This window comes from Octopus bimaculoides, chromosome 25 (genome assembly GCF_046866305.1).
Source record: "Octopus bimaculoides isolate indiv1 chromosome 25, ASM4686630v1, whole genome shotgun sequence".
NCBI classification, from domain to species: domain Eukaryota; kingdom Metazoa; phylum Mollusca; class Cephalopoda; order Octopoda; family Octopodidae; genus Octopus; species Octopus bimaculoides.
Window position 1 is genome coordinate 16,580,342 of NC_142952.1, and position 26,032 is coordinate 16,606,373.

The window sequence follows — 26,032 nt, forward strand, 5'->3', positions numbered from 1 at the left end:
CCATGTTGTGGCACCACCTTGAAGGGTTTAGTTGTACAAGTAGACTGTAGCACTATGTTTTTAAAAGGCTGGTACTTATTCTGTCAATTTCTTTTTACCAAGCTGCTATCTTATGGGGACATAAACAAAGTAGCACTGGTTGTCATGTGGTGGGAGCAAGATACAAGCATAAGAATGTGGTGTACACACATGCATGTATATACATATGTATTTGTAAGTACATGTAAATATATACATATACACTTGCATACACAACATTCACACAGTTTCCATGTACCAAATTCACTTACAAAGCATTAGTTGGCTTATATAAGTAATGAAAAGTGGATGTTATAATGATGATGTTTATGATATTCTCCAGTTGAAAAAGGACAGCTGCACATCACATATCAGTTACTGTCCAGTCAGTATCATGAACTGTATTGTCCTGTTGATGGAACTCTCTCAGAGAAATACTCTGGGAATCTCTTAGCCTTATTCAACCCTCACTATTTGGATTTATCCCTAAATCCAGCTTCTGTGGCCGAGTCATTGAATTTGCTGAAGGCATCACCCAAATCACAGGTCGCAGCTCATGATTAGATGTTATCCATCTTGACTTTACCAAAATCTCTAACCGTTTAGCATTCAGATTATTCGGGCAAATGTTTTGCTTATTTATTCACATTGTTTTGAATTAATCATGCATTAACTCACAGCTTTGAGATTCCAATGATGTGATTGTTTAGTTTAAGAATGACATTGTAGGGTTGGTGTGAGAAGCTGGATCAGGCTGATTTGAACATAAAACAAACTTATATATTTTGGCTTGGTATGGCCGGTATAACTGGTTGAGTCCTTCATTTCTGGTCAAAAAAATTTATTACAGAACTACGACAATATTCTGTACCCAGTCAAAACTGAATGGATTTGATGGATGGAAACTCAAAGAAGCCTGTCATGTATGTGTGTGTGTGCCTCCTTGTTTTGACATTGTATGATTGTTATAAAACAAGTGTCTGCTGTTATATAAGTGGTATTCTGTCTGATCTATTTAAGCATGGAAAAGTGGACATTAAAATGATTTTCATCTAATAATCATTGCAGTTACAAATTTTCATCTCTTTTCAGTGTATATTTGTATGGTTATAAATTTATCGACCTACTGAAAAATGTTTAACTGATGAAAATGAAGATGATAATAAATTAATGGTTTCCATTTTTTTAAATTCAGATTATTAATGGAGCTGTGTTACAGCAAGTATTTATAGTAGAGTTTACTGTTCACAACCAGATGTGTTCTGATTGTCACCGTGTTGAGGCTAAAGACTTTTGGAGGGCTGTGGTTCAAATCAGACAAAAGGTTAGTTATTCCTCTCTTCTTCTGTTTCACTCTCTCTTTCTTTCCCCCTCCCCTCGATAATTTTTCTGCAAGACAATTACTTGGTCATCACTTTTAATAATAAAATCATGAGATGTTCAATTCCAGTTCATCCCTGATAAGAAGGCCTATGATCGAAGCTGTTCTAACCTTGATCGTCCTATCTTTTTGTACACTTTAGATTATTGTGTCTAATGCATCCTTTATTTAATGTGTAATTTGATGGTAATTTGACTATTCCTAACAGTTTTAGTAACTATGGAGTTGCTCCTTTGATGATATGTAATACTCCTTTTAGTACCCATGTCTATCCTTAGCCCATAGTAAGATTGGAACTCAGTACTACAAGCTAAAAAAGCATTTGTTTGTTATACATTGCTGTGGCTGCTTACCTTTTAGTGCTGTTAAAGGAACTGGACCATTGAGATGAACATAGAACTGCTGATGTAATTAAAACATTTGACACAATCTCATAACTTAGTACTCTTATAGCACTTTACTTCATAATGCAACATCTAACACTCAAAACTTATTATCAGATGTAAAGGCTTGTTACTTATTCGTGTGTTATGTTCTTGAGCAAGACACTTTATTATTTCTCATTGCTCCAGTCCACTCAGCTGGCAGAAATGAGTAGTTCCTGTAATTCAAAGGGCCAGCCATGTCACATTTTGTGTCATGCTGAATCTGTCTCAGAACTACATCTCTGGGCATTGCTCAGCCTCTTTCACGTTAATTTCACAAGCAGGCTGTTCCGTTGATTGGATCAACTGGAACATTCATCTTTGAAGCCAACAAAGTGTCAGTTTACTTCTGAGTAAAAATACCTATGTTAACCCATCTGAAACTGCCTATAATAAAGTATTCATATTTATATTAAAATTTCATAACATGAATAATGTCATGAGATTTCAGTTGGTTAACACCAGCATCATATACTAATCTATATAAAGTTACAGATATTTTAATAAGTATTTTGATGCTTCAAAATTTTAATATTTCAAAATTAACTGAATCACACAATCAATCTGTTCACAAGAAACATAGTTATGAATGGTTTAATCTGATTTGGGTAAGATTTGGATTGATGTTAGAGCAGGTACTGAACAATGAAAATCTGTTGCAACTGTTTTACTAATTCCAGCTGTTTTGATTGTTGCTGACTAGCTTAATGAAATGCTGTAATAGATTTCTCGTTTCTTTGCAGACACAACACAAGAAAACATTCTATTACTTGGAGCAACTTCTGTTGAAGCATAATATGTACCAGAACACTGTAAACATTAAACCTATGCATGGTATGTATAGTTGAGCATCATCTTTAACTTTACTTTTTCCATGCTGGAATCAGTTGAACAGCTCACTTTTCAACATGGTGTCTATCTCTTTCTCTCTCCCTCCATTCTGTGGTCCTTTTATCATCTTTTGTGAGGCTCTTGAAATCAGCCATGTCTGCCCATTTCAGTTTTCTCCTTCCACATGCTTTTCCTACCTCCATCCTTTAGCAATTTTTCATTAACTGTCATTCTTCACATGCATCACATACTATTGCAATCGTCTTGAACTCTACAATGAAAGCCTTCACAGCCCAGTTTCTCTCTGCACTGTTCACGCTTGCTGACATTACTCACCCAGTAGATCGTGCTCACTTCATTTCTTTCCAGTTTTCACATATTTTACTTTGCCAGTGCCCCTGGACTGGCTCTTGTGCGGGTGGCACATAAGATGTACTATCCTGAGCGTGACCGTTGCCAGTACCGCCTGACTGGCCTTGTAGGGTTTTTGAGCGAGATCGTTGCCAGTGCCCCTGGACTGGCTCTTGTGCGGGTGGCACATAAGATGTACCATCCTGAGCGTGACCGTTGCCAGTACCGCCTGACTGGCCTTGTAGGGTTTTCGAGCGAGATCGTTGCCAGTGCCCCTGGACTGGCTCTTGTGCGGGTGGCACATAAAAGACACCATTTCGAGCGTGGCCGTTTTCGTGCGGGTGACACGTAAAAGCACCCACTACACTCTCTGAGTGGTTGGCGTTAGGAAGGGCATCCAGCTGTAGAAACTCTGCCAAATTAGATTGGAGCCTGGTGTAGCCATCCGGTTGCACCAGTCCTCAGTCAAATCGTCCAACCCATGCTAGCATGGAAAGCGGACGTTAAACAATGATGATGATGATGATTTACTCATTCAGCTCCATGGCTTATCACACTTTCTGTACACTAGATTTTTTTCTTCTTTTTTTATGTATATATTGAGTAAATTTAATTATATTTTTTGCTCTTTGGAACTTTGCAACTTAATTACTCTGCAGATAAAACACAGGGCAATGAGTTTATTGACAATTACTTTAATGCCAATATATTTAATGCAATAGAATTACACATGAGAATTTATTGGGCACTTATTATATGACCTACTATTTTGAGTATGGCTTCTTAAGAATTATGACAGCTTGACATTTGATGATGATTTTCTTTGAATTACTACTTTCCACTAAGCAGTGCTAGTTTTTTTTTTTTTTACAAAATAATGCATCACAACAAGGGATATTGATGCCATGTATCCTGCTCAACTTCACCCATCTCATCATCCTTACCACTCCCTCTCTTTGTTATTGACCACTGCACAAATTCCTTCCCCTCTTCCTTCCATATTCCTTCCCCTCTTCCTTCCATATTCCTTCCCCTCTTCCTTCCATATTCCTTCCCCTCTTCCATCCATATTCCTTCCCCTCTTCCTTCCATATTCCTTCCCCTCTTCCTTCCATATTCCTTCCCCTCTTCCTTCCATATTCCTTCCCCTCTTCGTTCCATATTCCTTCCCCTCTTCCTTCCATATTCCTTCCCCTCTTCGTTCCATATTCCTTCCCCTCTTCCTTCCATATTCCTTCCCCTCTTCCTTCCATATTCCTTCCCCTCTTCCTTCCATATTCCTTCCATATTCCTTCCCCTCTTCCTTCCATATTCCTTCCCACAATAGCAACTACTTTCTTACTCCCTCAATCTGTTCCTTCTATCGTACTTCAACCTCTCTCTCATCACCTTGCCTGAAATCATTGCTCTCTCCCTCTCCCAATTCCCTGTTCTCCTTTAGACCTTTTTGTCTTCGTGTTCCAAGGTTTCCTCACTAGTGGTGGCGCTATGAAAAAAAACATCCAGTACACTGCAAAGTGGTTGGCATTACAAACCATTGCCAAAAATTAGTCCATGATTCAGTCCTCCAAATTTTGGATTGGATCCTGTTGAACCAGCACAGAGAACAAACATTAAATGATGATTATATTATTTTTCATATAGGTGGTTTGGATTTTTATTATGCTTCGAAAAACGATGCCAGGAAACTTGTGGACTTTCTCCTGTTAGTGGTACCATGCAAGTGAGTTGAGTAGTATTTTCACATCCCTTAACAATGATTTTCTTTTATTTGTCATGCCTTCTCTTTGTGTCTTCAGTGTGACTCTGTTTTATGTTGTTAGTTCATCTTTTTAAGCTCTAACCATTGAGATAGCTTCTGATAGTCAGAATGTTGTCATACTCTAATTAGTGTGAGAAAAAGGGTTTTTGATCACAGTCCTGAGTGCAGGAAAAATATTATTTTGCTGCCCTCTTGTCCCAGGATGTATGGTGATTGTGCCATTGCTTAGAAAGCTGTTTTCTTAGTTCATATATTTAATTGCCATTTGTAACATTTTGTGCACACTTTTACTTATAAAAGCTAATTTGAATAAACATTTCCTCTCTCCACTTCTATAAAAATTATATGTGTATACTACATAGAAAACATTAAAAATTAAGAATTATCAACCAAGTAATATGAAAAAGTAAAGCCCTTGTAAATATCAGATATGCAGCATGAATCACTCAGCAAGATTGTTTACAATCAATAGGAAATAACCAAGTTTACTGGATATTTATAGAAAGTTAATATTTAGCGTAGTTTGTTCTTTTTTTCCCCTTTTTCACCACTAACATTGTAAATCTTTATTTGTTGTATGTACTCACATTTTTTTTACTGCTTGTTACATAAAATTTCATACTGTTTTTGCTCTGAAATTTTTACTTTCTATTGGATTACTATTTCACTCCACTTCACTCCTGTATTTAATGTTATCAGTTACCTCAGGTATCTTAATGGGATATTTGGCAGTTGAACAGCTTCAAAACATAGGGGTACTGTATTATATTTATATATAATACAGTACCCCTATGTAAAAGAAAAAACAATGAAGAAAATTTATTTTTTTTATGCATCAGAGATGAGAATACTGATATTTCAAACAAAGCTTTTCTTCATTTGTTGTAGTTTAATATTCAGTTTGAATTATTGAAGATATATGTTAATGTACACAGTAATGCAGTTTGCAATTGGTAGTTGGATGAGCAAGGGTTATCCTCAGCATTTTCTTAGCTTTCAATTCCTTTGTTAATTGTCTTTTAGGGAACAGTGAAAATACACACAACATTTTGGAAGCCATATATTCTCTGCTAATTTTGGTTTGTGTTTCTCTAGGTATCAGATAGCTCAGGAACTTCTCTCTATGGACATTCACAGCAACATTGCCAACTATAAATGGGCGTTCTCAGTGGAGATTGTCCCTGTGTGTAAGGTGAGATCTATTTGTTTGTTTTTTAAAATAATCATTTAAAAACAGAAAAATGGAGAAAAATTGAACTGATTTTAGTTATCAAAGCTGTAAATGTTTTCCCTTTGTCTGATTATATTTGTGTGGGTGTGTCGTAAGAAGTTTGCTTCTCAATCACATGGTTCCTGGTTCAAGCCCATTGCATGGTATCTTGGGCAAATGTCTTCTATTATAGCTTCAGGCTGACCAAACCCTTGTGAATGGATTTGGTAGACAGAAACTGAGAGAAGCCTATTTTATATTTATATATATGTGTGTGTGTGTGTTATTGTCTCCTTGCCTTTACATCACAATTGTTGTAAATGAGTGTCACCATTATGCAAATGGTGCCCATTGTTTTCAGTATTTTTTGGAAAACCTGTCTGGTCATCGGGAAATATTTTGCTTGGAAACAGGTGAAGGTTGGCAAAAGGAAGGGCAATGTCCTGAGCAATGTGAGCATGAGAAAGTGGTTGTTAAAATGATGATGTGATATACATAGACACAAAATGTATAACACTGCTTGTATAACAGTGAGACTTGTTTACAACTATTTCAGTGAGCTTCTTTCAGTTTCTGTCTATCAAATCCACCCAACAGGCTTTAGATGGCTTAAGGCTACAAAAAAACAGTTGCTCAAGATGTCATGTAGTGAGATTGAACTTGGAACTATACAGTTGTGAAGTAAACTTTTAAACTACACAGTCACGCCTGTCCCTAGCAATATATATATTCTGTGTGTACCGTTGATACTAGGGTTCTCTGTAGATTTTCATCATCCAGGCTACTCCAGCCGAGTGGCTGTGTTATTACTATGCTATTACTGGTTATGATGTACAGAGCAAATGTAAGAGAAATTATGATAAACACAAGTTAGTATCATTTGTTCCTTATGTGTATCAACATTTGATCTCTGTAACAATGCAATAGAACCTTGTGTCCAAAGCTGTCATTCCAAACAATCCCAATGATGAAACCTCCATCTGGAAGGAAGGAATGATGTAAACTTGAGTTTATCATAATTTCTCACACATTATCATTGTTTAACATCCATTTTCCAAGCGCTGGCATTGGTTGGACGGTTTGGCAGGAGCTGGCCTGCTGGAGATCTGCTTTAGTTCCATTTGTCTGTTTAGGTATGGTTACTATGGCTGGATGCCCTTCCTAATGCTAAACACTTTACAGAGTGTGCTGGGTGCTTTTCTCATGTCGCTGGCACGGATGCTTTTATATGGCACTGGCACATTTACATGACACTAGCACATGTTCTTTTATGTGGTACCATAAAAGAACACGTGCTAAGACATTTTGTCCTGTGTCTTCCTGGGTCTACCCCTTCCACATGTTCCCTCCACAGTTTGACACCAGCACCTCTTTATACAGCTGTCCTCATCCATATGCATCACATGCCCATATTAGCGTAGTCTTCTCTCTTGCACATTACATCTGATGCCTCCTATATCCAATTTTTCTCTTAAATCATTTACCCATCCTGCAGAGCATGCTGGCTTTGTTTCTTTCAAACCTTCTCATGTTCTTTGTAGCCATAGCCTGTGTTTCACTGCTATGCAGCATAGCTTTACTTACACAGGCTTCAAGCAATCTGCCTTTGACTCTGAGAGAGAAGCCCTTTGTTACCAACAAAGGTAGTAACACTCTAAACTTTGCCCAGCCTGTTCTTAATTTAACAACTACACTCTCAGAACTTTTTCCTCTACATTAGGCAGACACTCCTTCTCCCATGCATTCTCTACATTTAGCAACCTTTCATAGTGACATTTTCAAGTCTCTTTCTTTGCAGAATATCTAACTGCAAGTGAACTATCATCCATGTGGATACACTCTCTCCTCCATCATGATTCTCTCACACAGTCTTGCAATCTGAAACACCTGAAACCTCTAGTTCCTATGCCATATATCTTTATCTTTCTATCTATCTATCTATCTATCTATCTGTCTGTCTGTCTATACACACACAGACACTAGACTACCAGTGACCTGTTCGGTCACCAGGAAAGTCTGAGTTTCCTAGCAACGAAGTTTTGTTTCATGGGTTTCCCCCTCCCCCCAAGTTATTTTGCATGCTTTCAATGAATGTAACATCGAAATCATGAGTAAGTGGCTCCTTTCCCCAGAAAAGGAAAGATTTGGCTGCTATTTCTTGCATGCCCTGCTACTATGTAACAGGTATTTTGGGTCCTTTATCACAAATAGCAGTTATGTGGTAGCAGGGCATGCTAGAAAGAGCAGCCAAATTTTTGGCAGTGAGATACATTGAATGCACTTGGAAAAAACCTATGGAAAGAAAATTATTTCACACTGAGGTTATGAATGGTTCTTTTACGAAATATTTATGCCAAAAAAATTTTTGTAATGGTATCCACTTGAAAATAATTTTAAAAAACATTGAAATATTGTCTGTTTAAAGAAAGCTAAAATATAAATACTTATTGTACAAACCACTTACATTTTTGAAATCACATTCACTTAAAAATATTTCTAAATGATTAAAATATTGTGTTTAACAAAAGCGAAAATAGAAACATTTACTGAAGAAAAAAATCGTATTTTTTTGTTGTCAAGTTGGTCTAATCGAAAGGTAATAGTTACTTCCCTTTCAGGATTAAGTTAATTTCAGAGACTTATTCCATTATGCACCGTTTTGGGTATTTATACCCCAAAACCCTTAATATCTTCACAACCACTTATCCAATTTACATGAAATTTGTTTCATTCCATTTGTGTTTACATTTCAGAGGGCACTTCATTCATAGTATTTTCCCATTATTTTTAAACTATAAAGTTTAATTATATATTAAACATAAATTGCAATGCTTAAGATTCACTTCTGTTTTAAATGTCAACTTCCGTCTGAATTCCATATGTAAACAAATAGCTTTTCTTTGCTTTCATAAAAAATGTAATAAAGTGAAAAAAAAACAAAACAAAACGAGTAAATTATTTTTAAAAGTATTTTGTAGTGCTAAAACAATAATCCCTATCTAATAGAATTAAGTTTTCAAATTGTGTTAGACTGCAGTCATGCTGGGGCACCACCTTGAAATTATTTAGTCAATAATATCATCTCCCAACACAATTCTTCACACATGGCCAGATGTATGTTGCATTATCAAGAGCATCAAGAAAAGAAAATATAAAAATATTAACCGAGATGAATGAAAAGGGTCCATTTGCTGACTGTTGTGTCTGCAAAAAATTTCTACAGTTATATGAGACATTCATTACTCTCTTTTAATTGAAATGTACTTAAGTTTATTTTTAATTGCTAGGAAAGGGACACTAGAAATACTTAAGATGTCTATAAGTGAATATAATGAAACGACAATATAGCAAAACTCAACTCTTCATATACTCTCTTTTACTCTTTTACTTGTTTCAGTCATTTGACTGTGGCCATGCTGGGGCACCGCCTTTAGTCGAGCTAATCGACTCCAGGACTTATTCTTTGTAAGCCTAGTACTTATTCTATCGGTCTCTTTTTGCCGAACCGCTAAGTTACGGGGGCGTAAACACACCAGCATCGGTTGTCAAGCGATGGTGGGGGGACAAACACACACACACATATATATATACGACAGGCTTCTTTCAGTTTCCGTCTACCAAATCCACTCACAAGGCTTTGGTCGACCCGAGGCCATAGTAGAAGACACTTGCCCAAGGTGCCACGCAGTGGGACTGAACTCGGAACCATGTGGTTGGTAAGCAAGCTACTTACCACACAGCCACTCCTGCGCCTATATTGGTAAATGTAATTCATTAATTTCCAGCAGAGCATCTATTTTCAAATTCACTCAAATGAAGATTCATGAACATTTCCCCTTGACAGTCTCATCTCTTTTCCAATTTTCATTATCATCTTTTTTAAATGTATCATGGATTGTTTTACTGATTACAGAACAAACTGTAACAGAGTCTTTGTTCAATTCATGAGCATATTGTCAATTTACTCTAAAATTTATGTATCATATCTATGTGTATATTTAATAACAAAATGTGCAACCCGGAGGGCAGTTTTTGTACTAGTTATGTATAATTGAAGAATTGTTTTCATAATTCTCATCCCTAATATCAGGCTTAGTAGTATGAAACATGAGTATTGCTACTTTTTGAGGCTAAGACATCAGATATAGAATTATAATGAAGTGCTCCTACAGAATCATGAGCATTTCAGACAAAATGCTTAGTGGCTTTTCTTCCTGCTCTTTATATTTTGAGTTCAAATTCTGTCATGGTTAACTTTGCCTCCAATCCTTTCAGGGTTGATAAAATAAGTAACAGTCAAGGACTGGGGTCAATGTAATCGACTTGTCCCCCACTTCAAAATTTCTGGTTTGTGCAAATTAGAATTATTATTGTCCATATAACATAACATTGAAATTATTAGTTTTGTGTTCCTGCTAGTGTTTATGAAACCTGTTCAAGACACTGCTAGACATAAAATATTATTATATACTTCAGAGTGAACTAATTCACATAGTGCCCTGTCCAGAAAAACAATTATATCTCTCTTGCTTACTTTATGTACACACTCACACACAGAGAGAGAGAGAGCATGGTTGTGTGGCTGAGAAACTTGTTTCCCAACAGTGTGGTCCTGGGTTCAGTCCCATTTTGTGAATGTATAGCCCTGAGTGAACTGTTTAACCACACAGCCATATCTATGGCAATGAGTGGTGGATTCTGTTGGTCTTGTCATTGAACATTAAGTTTTTGACCAATTGAGTAAGAATTTACATGAAATGAAAGTGGCTAAGTATTACACACACACTTAATGAATTGACTGTTCTGATGGTTTATTTATTGATCTTAAGAGGATGAAGGGCAAAGCTAACTTTGGCATAGTTTGAACTCAGAGTGCAGGTAACTAGAATGAGAACTGCAAAGCATTCTATCCAGCAGTAATGATTCTGTCAGTTTGCCGCCTTACTTACTTGTGGATGTACATTTATGTTTTCCTCTGAGCTGTGTAAAATGACTGCTATATTTTAGATTTAGATTTATTTAAAAATAATTTGTTTTATTTTTGTTTTTTTCTACTTGCAGGATGATGTTGTATGTCTTCCCAAGAAACTGGCAGCTTCTCTTGGAAACATTTCACAAATTTGTGTTGTGTACCGAGTAACTAAGGCAGTTCATATCATTGATCCCATTTCTTTACAAAGTAAGGATAATTTCACATCGTTACACCACAACTGGTCTTCTCGGTGCTGTCTTTCTCTCTCTCTCTCCTCCTTTCCCTCTCTCCCCTCCTGCATCTCCCTTATTGGTTTGCAAGAGCAAGTTAACATGCCTGAACAACAACTGCAGTGACAAAGGAGCTGAAAATAAATGGACATTAAAAGAATCATCTGCGAAGACTTCCCTGGTGTGAACCTGTAAGACTTGGGAAGAATAACAATTAAATGAAGTAGGAAACAATTGAACTGGAAGGAGTGTATATAGAAGATTAGTAACGAAGTGCTGACGGCTCCATCTTTGAAGAGACCACAACAAGTAGCAAGAAGCAGTGCTGAGGAAAACCTGTCCATTCCATAGAAAAGTGGGCACATGATGATAGTTATGATGGCAAATGTGTTTCCTAATGCTTGATTATCAGAAATTTGTTCAGCTGGCAACATCTGAAGCAGTGGTTAATTTAATAGTGTTATCTAGTAATGTGAGGATATGTCTCCTGAAGGGTCACACTGAGACTAGTACTTCGTTCCATTTGTTAGATTTGAGGTAAATCTCCTTGTTAGCACCCTATTCTACTACAGCCTGCTTTTTAAAAACCTGATCACTATTTTCCCATTTTGTCCTTCCACCTGTTAAATACTTCTATAAGTTTATGCTATGATTTTAATATGTCTCTGTGTCTGTATTATGACATTGTCATGTGTTTTAGCTTTAGCATAGCAATACTTTTTTAATGGTAGTAACCGCATTCCAGAATTGTAGCATACCATAATATTATTTTCTGTTGGCATGTTAATGTAATTAAAATACTTGTATGAGGATGGTGATGTCTAGATATTACAACATCTTTTAAATAACTGTACTTCGGATCAGTATGGTAATGTCATAATGACTCCTCTTCCTTCCTCTACAAGAATTTCATCTTGACATTTTGTATAAAGAATCTAATACCTTCTTCACTAAAGTGGTTTCACCATTGTGTCCACAGTAGTAGTGTGGACATCTGTACATTTTGTTTTGATATCCAGATTTCACTTATCTCCTCTATTGCTATATGATAATGAGCGAAATATCTATGATATTGCTGTTGTATTGGGAGAAAGATTGTTGTTGTTATTAAAAGATGCTTATTAAGAAGAGGTATTGTAATAATGTCTGCTGTACTTACTTGTTTCCTTCCATTTCCAGTTGCAGAAATCAGTGGACAGGTTTACTGGAGAGAACCCTTTCAGAGTCTGAGTACCCCAAAGCAACTCACTGAATACATGGTAATGGAAATTGACCCAATTCCATTTCATGAGATACCCCATGTGTCTCCTGCTTCAAAGAAAGTAAGTCTATTGTTGAAGTAAAACAGCTCATGTTGTTTAACTTGAATCAGACCTCATTCAGCAGATCTGTGATCAGAGAGGTTTTGGCCATGACCATCCTGTTTTCTTCCCTGCCCCCACAATGTACTGTATGCGTTTGTCCCATTCCTGCCAGCATGGAAGGCAGACGTTAAACGATGGTGATGTTACCCGATGGATTTTGTTTGGTAGATGGGGGACTGAAGTATGATTTGAGAGTAGATTTGGCTGTTATTTCTAGCAAGTCAAATGACCATGTAGAAGCTCTCTCCCTGTAAAGCAGGTGTGATGTGGTTTCAGCATAAATGTGTTGTGGTTGAATGAGTGAAGAGTTCTGGATTACTGACACTCAGAGGGAATTAGTTTATTGTGAATCTATTTAAAATGTGTTTATTGATTTATTTCAGTTATATTCATTTAAACTTGGTGCCATTGTTTACTGGTTGAATTTTCTGTATCTCCTTTTTTATTGTCCGTATGATTACATATTTAATCATTTCTGTATATGCAACATGTTTGTTAAAACCCTACATGTAATAAATGAGGAGTGAATTTATATCTAAACTTGTATCCGGCACTTTTAATGATTTGTCAAACCATTTGAACCAAAGTGAGTTATCAAAATTTAAGCTAATAAATTGAAGTTAACAGACCAAAATATTTCCCATTGGCACTGCTAACCCTTTTTATACCAGAATGCAGTGTGGTTGGTGTTAGAAATAGGATTCAGCCATAAAAACCATGCCAAAACAGACTGAAGCATGGTGCAGTCTTCTGCCTAGCCAGCTCCTGCCAGCATGGAAAGTGGACATTAAATGATGATGATGATGATGATGATGAATGCCTGAGATTTCTTCTGCTTCTATGATACAAACATCCTGTTTTAAAGTGATGTAAATTAGAACCTCTTATCAAAAATCAAAATTCGATACTAATTTGGGTTTCAAACACCAGTATTTAAGTTGGTCATATCTGACCTAAATGTTCTATCTGTTTTACATTCAAACTGGCCAGTTCCAGCCTCTCACAGCTATCCTAAAATAAAAATAGTCACATCATCAAAATCTTGAAGCTACAAGATAATGCATGATTAATTCAAAACAGTTAAGTAAACATTACATTTGACAGAGTAATCTGAATGCTAAAGGGTTAATAACGATACTTATTTTACTAATTTCTTTGTCATTTTCAAAATTAATTGATACAAAAAGGCAGTGTATTTCAACAGAACGTGGTAAAGAAAGTTTAATTTCTCAGAAATTGACATATTGAATTAGTCTTATGTGATGACTCAAAACACACTCAATTGAAAATTTCTTTCCAGCATGTTCTCTCAGAAGTGTGGGTCGCTCGTACTAATGATCTTGGTGTTAATGGCCAGCAGTACTACTGTAAGACTCATCTTGGACATACTCTTCACCCTGGGGATACTGTGTTAGGGTTTGTACAAATATTATTCCTGTTTTCTTAATCTTACTTTGCATGTTTGTCTTGGCTGCAGTTTTTTAAAACTAGATATTGTCAATGTTACCAACTTCTATGTTGGAATTTTATTTAAGAGATTGGTTCTGAGGAAATTAGGTTTCACAAATGGCACATGAAGAAGACTAATATTATCTGAGAAGATGAAATATAATCTCTAAAAGTAATATATGTTGAAGTAATTATGTTTTGTACTTTGCTGGGAACAGTACTACAATATACACTAGTTTGTATATTTGTTTACAAAAATTTCTTGTAACTGCATTTTTATTTAAAGATATCATAGCATTTTGCTTCAAACAGATTTCCTTCTTACAATAATATCAAAATTATTGTTTCTACAACTGAATGAATTTTGTACTAACACAGACCATCTCTACTACCCTAAAACTTTTGTGATTCTTCTTGCCATCCCTGGTTGTTTTGGTGTGGAATATATTAGAGAAGACAACAATATAGGTTTAACCTAAAAATAATGATTAATTCTTTCATTACTATATTTCTCACCAAAATATACTCCCTTACCTGTTACAATTAAGTTCTAGTATGATTGTGAATTTAGGCTGACTTTTTTATTTATTGACATATTTGTGATTTTTGGAACATAATTTAGCAAAAGGTTCTTAACCAAATCTATTGCATAGTTTGTCTTAAAGCAAATCAAGTTACACGTAAATAGAGGTAAATTCAATGAAATTTAAAATTATTTAAATTTTGTCTAATCATAGAAAATGAGTTATTAGCTAATATTCAATTGAGTATACAACAGAATTTAAAAATAGAATTGTGAAAATTATTGGTTTATTTTCAATCTGTTGAACTTAAATATACATAAAGACAGGTATAGCATAAAGGTAAAAATAGAATGCAGTAGTGGAATTTATTGTTGAAAAAAACTAGAAAAACACACTGACATATGTAAATGTACAGAAATATATAGAATGATTCACAAGTCAAATTAATCCAAATTTGTCACTTTTACAGGTGAATTAAAATTACAAGTAAATAAAAATTAAAAATGAGGTGAATTAGAAAAAATATATTTATAAAATCAAATTACACACACACAATATTCCTATATTGGAAGCTTGTAAAGCCAAAGAAATTTTTGAGTGGTTTTGGGTGGGTTGGTAATGAAAAGGTTAATTGGATCATGTTAAAAATTTTTTGTATGATGATGATTTTTCCATTTTTATTTCCTATTCAGATTTCATTTGGTAAATTCTAATGTGAATAACTCAGATTTTGAGAACATGAAAAAAGACAGGGTACCCGATGTGGTAAGGGACAGTTTATTTTTGTCTTTTACACCATAAAATGATGATTTGTTAAATAGACATTATAGCTTTGAGGTTAACATCCAGAGCTAGTGAATGTTAACTTCAAATGTTAAATCATGTGTCCATACTTTGTTGTTGCTGCTGTCATTGTGTAGGCTACATATCTATATTTCTTTAGGTGGGTTTTTCGTTTGCAACAGATTACCCTTTAACATTTAAACCAGTCAGATCTAGCCTATCATACACACCCGTCAATGCCATTCTAAAAATATACAATCACACCAACAAAATTTCAAAGCTATGAGATAATACATGATTAATTAAAAAACATTGCAAATGAGAAAGCATTACATTTGCCTGAACATTTGGAATGCTAAAGGGTTAATTCACAATTGCTTCCACAAAACCATTTTGTAAACTATTTTGCTGCTGGAAATATGGATGTAAAATAGTAACAAAACAAATCAGAAAAAAATGAAGACTTTAAAGTGGAAATTAGAGTGGAATATGGTTTAGTTTTTGTTCTTGATTTTTAACCAGTCATTTTTTAATGTTTTTGTTATGAATTATGATATTCTATCATTAATTCCTTTCTACAATAGTAAATAATAGATAAAAATATAGATAACTTATTTTGTATCGAGTACGAGGGTTTGGCATAGTGTCAAATGATGTTGATAGATGGTTACTGGCTTTATTTAATATAAAACAATGCATCTTAATCATTGGACAGCAGTGATTAACGGATTAGTCAACGAGCAGAAATAAAGTTTGAATAAAAGCTTTCTTTGAACTGGTTTATGACACTTTTATTGGAGTAATTGTTTTTGCAACTGAAAACCTTTTCTTTCACAAACTAATTCAAGGCGGATCATGCAAGTGGAGCCTATGTTTTGTCAGTCAGGAAACTGGAGTAAACAAAGTTCTGTGATCAGTTTATCCAATGCCTTACTCTCACAAATATTGTTCCTGTAGCTACTTCAAATAATTTACTGCACTAATGTACATTAATATAGCATGAGCACTACACCGTCATGTTCTCCCTGTGTTATAGCTGTGAGGTTTTATGTCTCAAGTTTATATATTTATTAATTATGACATGAATGTGTTTTGTTCAATGTTTCTTTTTGGTAGGTTTTGGTGAAGAAGTTGTATAATCGCACAAAGAGAAATCGTCAGCGAAACTGGAAACTGAAACACGTTCTCCCTGATCTTGTTGATTCTTCAAGTGATGGAATGTAAGTTTTTCTTCTTTTTTCATTCTTTATCATATGCAGAAAAATGTTTTCTCTCTTCAAAATAGGGAAGGCAGTGGGAGGAGACAAAATATTGGGTTGGCAAGAAAGTAATTTCGGTTTTTTAGTGTGAGGTAAAAGTCATTTTTTTCATACAAAGAATGAACTTTAATCAACCCATTCAATCCAATTTGTTTGATGACCTTTTGCCATTTTTCTGGCAACTTTATGATTCTAAGCTCATAAAACTTCTGGTCCTTAGCCAAAAACTGAAGCAAGTGCAATTTCAGCTCATCATCATTATTGAAAGTTTTACCATTCAAAGAATTTTGCAAACTTCGAAATAAATGGTAATCTGATGGTGCAAGGTCAGGGCTATGTGGTGGATGTGACATCACTTCCCAACCAAGCTCCAATAATTTTTCACAAGTTAGCAAAGGCGTGTGTGGTCTAGCATTGTCATGGTGGAACACAATTCCTTTACAATTTGCCAATGCTAACTATTTTTCTTTGATTACTGTCAACAATTAATGAAACTGGAAGAAACAAACATTTGAATTGATTGTTTGGTTTTTCAACCCCTTTGTAATCCCACCAAATTGACAGCATGACCTTTTTTATTATGCAATTCAGCATTTGATGTGGTTTGTGCTGGTCCGTTATGCTTGGACCATGATCGTTTTTGATTGATGTTATTGTAGACAATCCATTTTTCATCACCAGTGATGATTCGTTTCAAAAAAAGGTCAATTTCATTGTGCTTGAGATGCATATCACAAATATTGATCCATTTTGTAAAGTGAATCTCTTTCAGTTTATGTGAAACCCAAATATCGAGATTCTTTTCGAGTCCAAAACATTTGAAGTGATTTTCAATTGTTGTGTGTGATACATTTAACCTCTCTGCAATCTCTCACACATGACAACCAGATTCAATTATGGTTTTGATTCAGTCATCAACTTCAGTAAGTTGACCAGAATGTTGGCCATCTTTGAGTAAAAAAATCTCCAGATTGGAATTTTTAAAACCATTTTTGACATGTGGTTTCTGTTAATCAATCAACACCATAAACTTCAAATGTCCCTTTGTGAGCCTCAGCAGTTTTTTTGCCTTTATGGAAATAAAAAAAGCAAAATATGGTGTAAATGTTCGTTTTTGCACTCCGTGTTAAAATTGACACTGAACTAATAGCTGTAAACAAAATCATGTGCGATTTGCTTCTAAAGTAAGCTAAAAGTAACAGCTATCAAATGACAAAAGGAAAAATCATGACATTGATAAAAGTCATTAAAAAAAAATGAAATTACTTTCCTGCCAACCCAGTATAATGCTTACAACTCGAATACGAATTGATGATTGCAGCTTCATTGCTTCCTTTTGAAACTATTTAATACTCAGTCTGTAAATTTCAAAATAAAAACTAATACGGTTTGTGTGGCTTCTAATGACATTGTCTAAACTTTCTTATCACTCATTAAACAAATATTAAAATATGTTTTGTTTTTCCATTTATTGTTTTATAGACAATAGAAAGCTGGCATTAAACAATTATTTTTATCAGCTTTTGATAGAATATAAATTGTAGCAGTGCTGTTAACTGTGGCACAGAGATAGCTAGTTGTAGGTTTGAGAGAGATCCACACACCTTGTATGCAAGATTCTATCATGTTGCAAGCGAGGCATATCTCCCTCTCCACTGCTCCCTATACATTGCACATCATTCCACTATTTGTGACCTATTCTCCTCTCACCTTGTACCTCTTTATACTTGTATTTTCCTTAACCATACTTCCACACTTGTTCATCACTCTCTTCTTTCACCATCTGTTACTCCATCTTTCACCATCTATGAAAGCAACCCCCCCCCCACATGATCCAATGTCCTTATCCTCTCTTGTGTTCAACTCGTATCTTGAGAGTTTGCTCTCACACTCCATTGCTGCTTTCCTTTATCTCCTTTCTCAACTATTCCTACCCACCCCTATTATAGGGTTAGCCATGTCTCTTTTATACCGAGTTGTATGTTCCTCTTGCTCTATCTTACTTTAGCCTTTGAACATCCATCATAAATCCACCCCCCTCTCTCAAATACCCCCTCATTTAGTTGTGGGAATTTTTCCCTTTTCCTCTTCTTGTTTTCCTGTCATGCAAGTAACCTGCAACCTCACCAGTCCTGGTGGCAGGAAAAAAGTATCCAGCTCTTTAAAGTGGTTGGCCTTAAGAATGACATCCAGCCATAGAAACTGTAGCCAAAGCTGATATTGGAGCCGGACGTGGCCTTGTGGCTTGCCAGATCCTGTCAACCCATTCAACCCATGCTAGCATGGAAAATAGTTGTCAAACAATAATGACAGTGGTGGCAAGCTTCTTTGTCTTCTTCTTGATTACTCTATGGTGGCTTAAAATATGTTGACGATAACAAGTATGACAATGCACACGTCTGATGTGAATATGTGTGTATTTGAAATAGGAGAGACAGTTTTTTTTTTTAACCCTTTAGCATTTAAATCAGCCATATCTGACCCAAATATTCTACCTTTTTTATGCTAAAACTGGACAGATCTAGCCTTTCACACCTACCTCACAGTCTCATTTTACAAATAAACAATCAAATCCTCAAAACCTCAAACCTATGAAATAATGTATGATTAATTTAACCATTTAGCATTGATTGCTCTATCAAATGTAATGCTTATTTATGCACATTGTTTTGAATTATTCATGCATAATCTTGTAACTTTGAGATTTCAATAATGTGACTGTTTATTTTTAGAATGACATTGTAGGGTAGGTGCAAGAAGCAGGCTCTGGCCGTTAGAACTAAAACACGTAGAATATCTTGGCCAGATATGACTGGTTTAAATGCTAAAGGGTTAAGATGATGTGAATATATAAGCATTATATTTGACAGAGTAATTTGAATGCTAAAGGGTTAAATTTTCTGATACCAAAATGGTTAAAGTGATTTGATAGTATAAAGTATTGTTGTTACCATATTAGGATGAATATTAATGCCCATCATATATACTGTAGTCTAGTAACCCATGTGCTCAGTCATTTTACTTTTTCTATAGTTATGCTGGTATTTGCATTTAGTAAATTCATTTATGTTTTTTTGTTCAATTTGTGTGTTTGTAATTGGTTAGATATTGGTGAATGAATTTTTCGTGCAAGTGATTTTTTTTTTCTAGTCGGATGACTGCTTAATACGTATCGTTGATTTTCATTTTCAAACATAAAAGTGGGGGTAACTTGTACCCCTTCTCAGCTAGGTAGACTGCTTTATGAAGAGTTATAAGTTTTGTTTAAGGACACAATACAATCTTATACAACGAAAACAATTTCTAATCAGACTGACCCTCCCCCATTATTGGTTACCTTACAGAATCCAATTTCATATTTTTACATTTTTTCCTTTTAAATATCAATTTATTTTCAATTTTTATTGTTTTCTTTTCTAATAATCATTAAAAAAAATTTTTTTGCAGTGCATATACTGAATTTCTGGAAGATTTGGAAGAAGATGATGGTTACAGACAAAATGTGAACATATTCAAGGGTAACTAAAAATTCTATGGTCAACTTTGCCTTTCATCCTTTTGGGGTCGATAAAATAAGACCAGTTGAACACTGGGGTCGATGTAATTGACTCATCCCCTCCCCCAAAATTGCTGCCCTTGTGGCAAAAGTTGAAACCATTATTATTATTATTATTATTTAGGCAGCGAGCTGGCTGAATTGTTAACACACTGGGTAGCGATATTTCACCCATCACTACATTCTGAGTTCAAATTTCGCTGTGGTCAACTTTGCCTTTCATCCTTTCAGGGTTGATAATTTAAATACTAGTGAAACACTGGGGTCAATGTAATCGATTAGTCCCCTCCCCACAAATTTCAGGCCTCCTTTCTTTAGTAGAAAGGAATTATTGTTGTTGTTGTTATTATATAATAATAATGTGAGCTGACTGAATTGTTCGTATGCTGGGCAAAATGCATTACTGGCATTTCTTCTGGTTTTACTTCCTGAGTTCAAATTCTGCTGAGGTTGACTTTGTCTTTCATCCTTTCAGGATTGATAAGATAAGTACCAATTGAGTATTGGAATTGATGTAATAAACTAGCCCCTCCCCACCAGAATTGAGCACTAGGATTGATGTAATTGCCCCATGTCAGTTCTGATCAAAAGTGTTCAGATCTGGATTCTGGCCATCTTTTAGTGTGTATTTCTTTTTTCTAAGATGGTAGAATATAATTTGGAGGAGATTTGGTTGCTCTTTCCAGAAGGGCAGGTAACCTCATGAAGGCATTCTCATTTTGGGAAATGCAGTTTTGTGTTGTGTTCTTGGACAAATGATATATAATAAAACAAATATAGTTGTTCTATATTTAAGAGATGAGCATTTATGTACATTATTTACATTTGACGGGTGTTTGTCCTCATCTTGTTTGTTATTAACACAATGTTTCAGCTGATATACCCTCCAGCCTTCATCAGGTGTCTTGTAAATAATGTAAATATAGTTGTTTGAACCCCACTTTCTCCAACCTTCTTGTTCAGTCCAGCATTTTACAACCATCCTTCTTCAGAAGAACTTTGATGCTGGAGAAGTGTGTCAAGAACATACTGTTGTGTTAATGATATTTGTTTCTTTATTTGTAGACAAAACCAAAACACCTGTGGACTTGGATGATATTGAGGATGAAGGGTTGCCAAAGATCAGTCTTCAAGAGATGCTGGAAGATTTGGTGCTGAGTGATCCAACAGGAGAAGCTGGTGCTGATATGGTTACATAGTGGCATTGAACTTTGTCCTTTTACAGCCGCTCATGCTCACAACATGCACTCCTACAGACACACAATATGCATTCACATATATTTATCCCACAGCAGATATGGCCAACATACACAAACCTCCTCTCAGATACACACCCATATATAAATGTGTTTGGCTGGAATTGGTGAAGCCTTGAAGTGTACAGAGACTCTCTTATGTTTACAGCTTTGTTAACCTGGAATTATAATGAAAACATTTGATAATTTTTGCATGAATTATGACTAAAATTCTGTAATTAAAGCTTGTTAAATGGTTGAAGTCTTTAAGTATTATTTTAAATGACTCAAGAATTTTCGAAGCATTTATTTTGTAAATTTGAGAGCCATGGTTGATTGACTCAATAAGGAGTTACAGCTGGCCGAGTCAGTAGTTAGAGACATGCTTGAATAATTCAATAGTGAGAGCCATAGTTGGTTAATTTGACTAATAATCCAACACAATCACATCAGTCAACCATTTCTCACATTATCAAAACAGTGACAGTTCTTTCAACCCATCAACTGCTGTATCAACTGACCTATTTCTGAATTGGTACTCTAGGTGTGGTTGTGTTGATGGTGGAGAAGTGGTTTAGCTCTCTTGCTAGTCCAGTTCTAGCAAACCTACTATCAAAGGTGTTCCACTCATCACTATGCCATCTTTTATTTTTGATATGTATGACTACACGAATTCCAACCAGGTATAGGCTCCCTTTCATTAGCTCAACATTTGGTTATAATTTTATCTGCTGTGTTCTGATCAAATCTGAGCTACTAGTAAGGAAATTGGCGCTGACAACACCAATTTACCTTCCAGTCTATTTCCCAGTTAACATTCTATTTACTAGATTATATTGACATGATCATCTCAAATCCTACCAGTATTTCAGTCCACATCTTATTACAACTCAGTTTATAGCAGAAGAAATCTTGCTGCTTAAATAGTTTGGCCACACCTTACAGTCTTTTATTTAACTAAGATATTTTCCTACATATTTTTTGCTGGTATCTTTTCCTCAGTGTTTCTTTTCTGTTTTCTTTTTTGTTGTTCAGAGGATTTATTTTTGGATGGTAAATCTTTATACACATGTATGATGTATGCATGCATGTAAAATATCAGTTTCTTCATGTCAACAAGAGACGGACAGTTTCTTAAGGCCAGAGTCTGTTCTCATTTATTTGGAGTTACTGCCTTCTTAGACTGGCTAGGAACCATGTCTTATTTGTATATTACATTTTGCATAATTGCTATGATTCCTCTTGCCAGCCACTTCACAGGAGCATACTGGGTGTATTTTATCATGGCACAAGCACAAGGGAAATTGCTTTGTTCCTCCACATTGTCACTGATTATTCACCAGCACCAAGGAGATTGTGTTACCCTCAGCAAAGCTATGGAAAACTTTCTTTCTGTTTGTTCCTCTCTTTCACATACAACTAAGTGGAAAAAGCGGAAGAGAGTAATAGGTGCAAGAAAGTGGTAGAGGAGAGAGAGTTATATATATAGCCACGTGATAGAGATGTTGGGGTAAGGTAATTGAATGGAAACTACAAGGGTAAGGGAGATTTTGTGTAAATATCAGATACCTCCGATGTGTGTTTGACTCAGAATTTGCTAAGGCAGAATAATGGATGTCAAGAGAAGTAGAAACTGAGAAGGGAGTAATGAAAAGGAGAATGTAACGAAGATGGTTGGTGGCAAGGTGACAGTATGAACATACTAGTTAGGAGAGACCAAAATACATCCCAACCTTCATCATCACCACCACCGTCATTTTATGTTTGGATATGTTGGGCAGGTCTTCTCCAGTTCCGCTCCACCATTTGTTGCTGTCCTTTGTCATATATATGCAGGCATGGCCATGTGGTAAAAAGTTTGCTTCCTAACCACATGGTTCTGGGTTCAGTTCTACTGCGTGGCACCTTGGTTAAGTATCTTCTACTTTAGCAAGGTACTTTCTATGGTATTTCCGAAGTGCAGATTCCAAGTTAGGTCAGCAGATTATAAATAAGTAACTAAGATGTACAGGTGTGAATTGACACCTGTACATCTTTGTTAATTATATATATATATATATATATATATATATATATATATATGTGTGTGTGTCTGTGTTTTGTCATCCACCAGTGTTGGTGTGTTTACATCCTCATAACTTGGTTCAGCAAAAGAGTATGACAGAATAAGTACCAGGCTTCAAAAAAATAAGTACTGGGGTCAATTCATTTGACTAACAATTCTTCAAGGTGGTGCCCCAGCATGGTTGCAGTCTAATGACTGAAACCAAGATAGAGGACATCCTTCATAAAGTCGAACCTTTTGGGATCAACCTTCTCTGCTTCTTTCCATGTCTTCCACAGGTTCTGTTTGTTTGGGATGCTTGGCACCTCATATACAGACATTCTGTCCATACACATTACATACCATGTCCATACCAGCACTGTCAAATCTTATTACATCTGACTCCTGATTGCTTTGGACACACTTCCAGAACTTAGTTTCACTGAGGAGAGCAGCTTTCGAGAATCATATATTGCCAGTCATCTTGGTCCTTTGTCACCTCCTCCTTGTGGTTCAAGGTCCTGAGATCAGCCTTCACCACTTTATCCTATGTGGTCTCCCTCCTCCACAAATTCCACACATATTAAGTGATTGGCACTTCTTTATACAGCTGCCCTCATCCATGCCACACACTGCAAATGATACCTCTTCCACCCGGTTTTTCTCTCAGCACATTTGTACTGTCATTCATGCACACTTACATTTGCTCATTTGATTTCTTTCCAGTCTTCTCAAGTCCTCTTCCTCTGAAGCCTATGTCTTATTACAATGCAGCATTTCACTTATAACACGTGTACAATCTACCCTTTGAGCAAGAAGACCTTTGTTGCTGGCAGAGACAGTAGCTCCCTGAACTTTGTCTAACCTGTTATACTGTGAGAACCACTACCTACCTTGCTAAATACATCTATGCCATCTGAACACTCAAGAGAATCTATTTTCAGTGTGCTCATATGTTCTGCCTCAGTTCATCTATCAACGTACAAAGCTCACATTCTATGTTAGTTTACCTGTGATTCCACTACACCTTCTGTGTGTCCATAACTTTCAATGGGTACAGCATATGTAGTTTATTCTACTTCTTTTCTTGCATATTGCGAAAGGCCGTTATTACGAAGGTATCAGGGTCTTCTTTCTTAATTACTGAAACCTTTGTCTTTGCAAAGTTCACCTTAAGGCATCTCAATTCTAGGTTTAGTGTCAATGCCTGGAATTTCCTCTCTAATTCCCCTATAGATCCAACTTTGAGAACTAGATTACTATATAGGGGTTCCCATGTACAGCCAGTTATAAACTCCACCGTGATGACCAGTATGATGAATAGAAGAGGATTGGGGATTATGCCCTTGATGGATTTCTCTTGTCTCACTAAATTCGTCACTGAAATTGTGTACTCACTTACTCATTGCATCTTTGTACAAGCCATTTGTATCCTAGTTTTTTTTTAGAGTGCCTAGTTTCCTTACAGACTTCCAAATTATTGAACACAGTGCCCTGTCATATGCCTTCTTCAAGTTGACGAATGTCAGGAATAGTGGATTACACTTAGTCAAGTACTTTGCAGTTGTTTCACTAAGAAGTTTGCATCCATGATACTTTTGAGCATGAATAAAGATGCATATCATCTGGGTCTACCTTTTTCATGGGGCAATTGTGCAATAGCTCTCTCCATGACCTTTGTAATCTGATCCAGTAGTTTGGTCCTCTATAATTTCCTCCATCTGTGGTTAAAAGTTTGCTTCCCAACCACATGGTTTCAGGTTCAGTCCTGTTGTGCATCACCTTTGGTAAGTATCTTCTATTGTAATTTCAGACTGACCATGCCTCACAAGTGAATTTCGTTGATGGAAACTGAAAGAAGCCCTTATATATATATTTATATATGATGATTGCTTCATCTTGACAAATGGTAGCTGTCCCATCAACACTCATACCCAATAACACAGCACATTCCCTCTGTTGATGAGCCCTCAGATGACTAGCTGCTGACTGACAGGGTTTAAAATACAAGTGTGTGTGCATATATATATATATATATTTATTTATTTATTTATATATATGCAGTTATATTTGTTGATACCATGCCCCGAAGTTATTTATATTTGACATGCAATGACTGATGACTTGATATGATCTGTTTATAAGATATTTCCTTAGATGATCTATTATGGTATATTATTAATGAAGTATATAAAAATATATCTCCACACTTGTTTCTCATTTGTGCTCTGTGTTCAAAATACTGGAACGAAACTATAGCAAGAAACCTGGAATACTCCTTTACTCACGTATGGATCTTTTAAAATATAACTGAACGCGTGGAAGCCTAAATACTGATCGTGTGTGTGTGTGTGTTTACCCCTGCATTCTATGAATATTGCTGTTCTATAAGTGGTGATGATGTCCTTTCCCCTGTCAACAAATAATCCACGAGTTTTGCAGCTTCAAAGATGTAAAAGATAAGGGATCTCCTACTTGATAAACAGCAAAGCATCTGTTTGTAAAACTGCTTCAATAATATATCTAACCCATGCCAACATAGAACAGTGAATGTAAAATTAACAAAAATCTTTCAGTAAACATTGCCAAGAAAGCAGAAGACAAAAAAAAAGAGATGGTGGAGTTTCCCTTGCAACAT

General features: G+C 35.7%; 1 protein-coding gene across 1 annotated transcript in view; it reads left to right on the forward strand.

Moving 5' to 3' along the window:
- LOC106869830 (60S ribosomal export protein NMD3) overlaps positions 1-21,608 on the forward strand; it is a 33,707-nt gene extending 12,099 nt beyond the window's left edge. The window contains exons 5-15 of the mRNA XM_014915724.3: positions 1,214-1,342; positions 2,568-2,658; positions 4,651-4,729; positions 5,864-5,960; positions 11,040-11,157; positions 12,360-12,502; positions 13,845-13,960; positions 15,210-15,282; positions 16,417-16,520; positions 20,007-20,077; positions 21,181-21,608. Coding sequence (XP_014771210.1) covers positions 1,214-1,342; positions 2,568-2,658; positions 4,651-4,729; positions 5,864-5,960; positions 11,040-11,157; positions 12,360-12,502; positions 13,845-13,960; positions 15,210-15,282; positions 16,417-16,520; positions 20,007-20,077; positions 21,181-21,314 — 1,155 coding nt within the window. The 3' untranslated portion in view covers positions 21,315-21,608. The remainder of the gene's footprint in view (positions 1-1,213; positions 1,343-2,567; positions 2,659-4,650; positions 4,730-5,863; positions 5,961-11,039; positions 11,158-12,359; positions 12,503-13,844; positions 13,961-15,209; positions 15,283-16,416; positions 16,521-20,006; positions 20,078-21,180) is intronic.
- Positions 21,609-26,032: the final 4,424 nt, after the last annotated feature.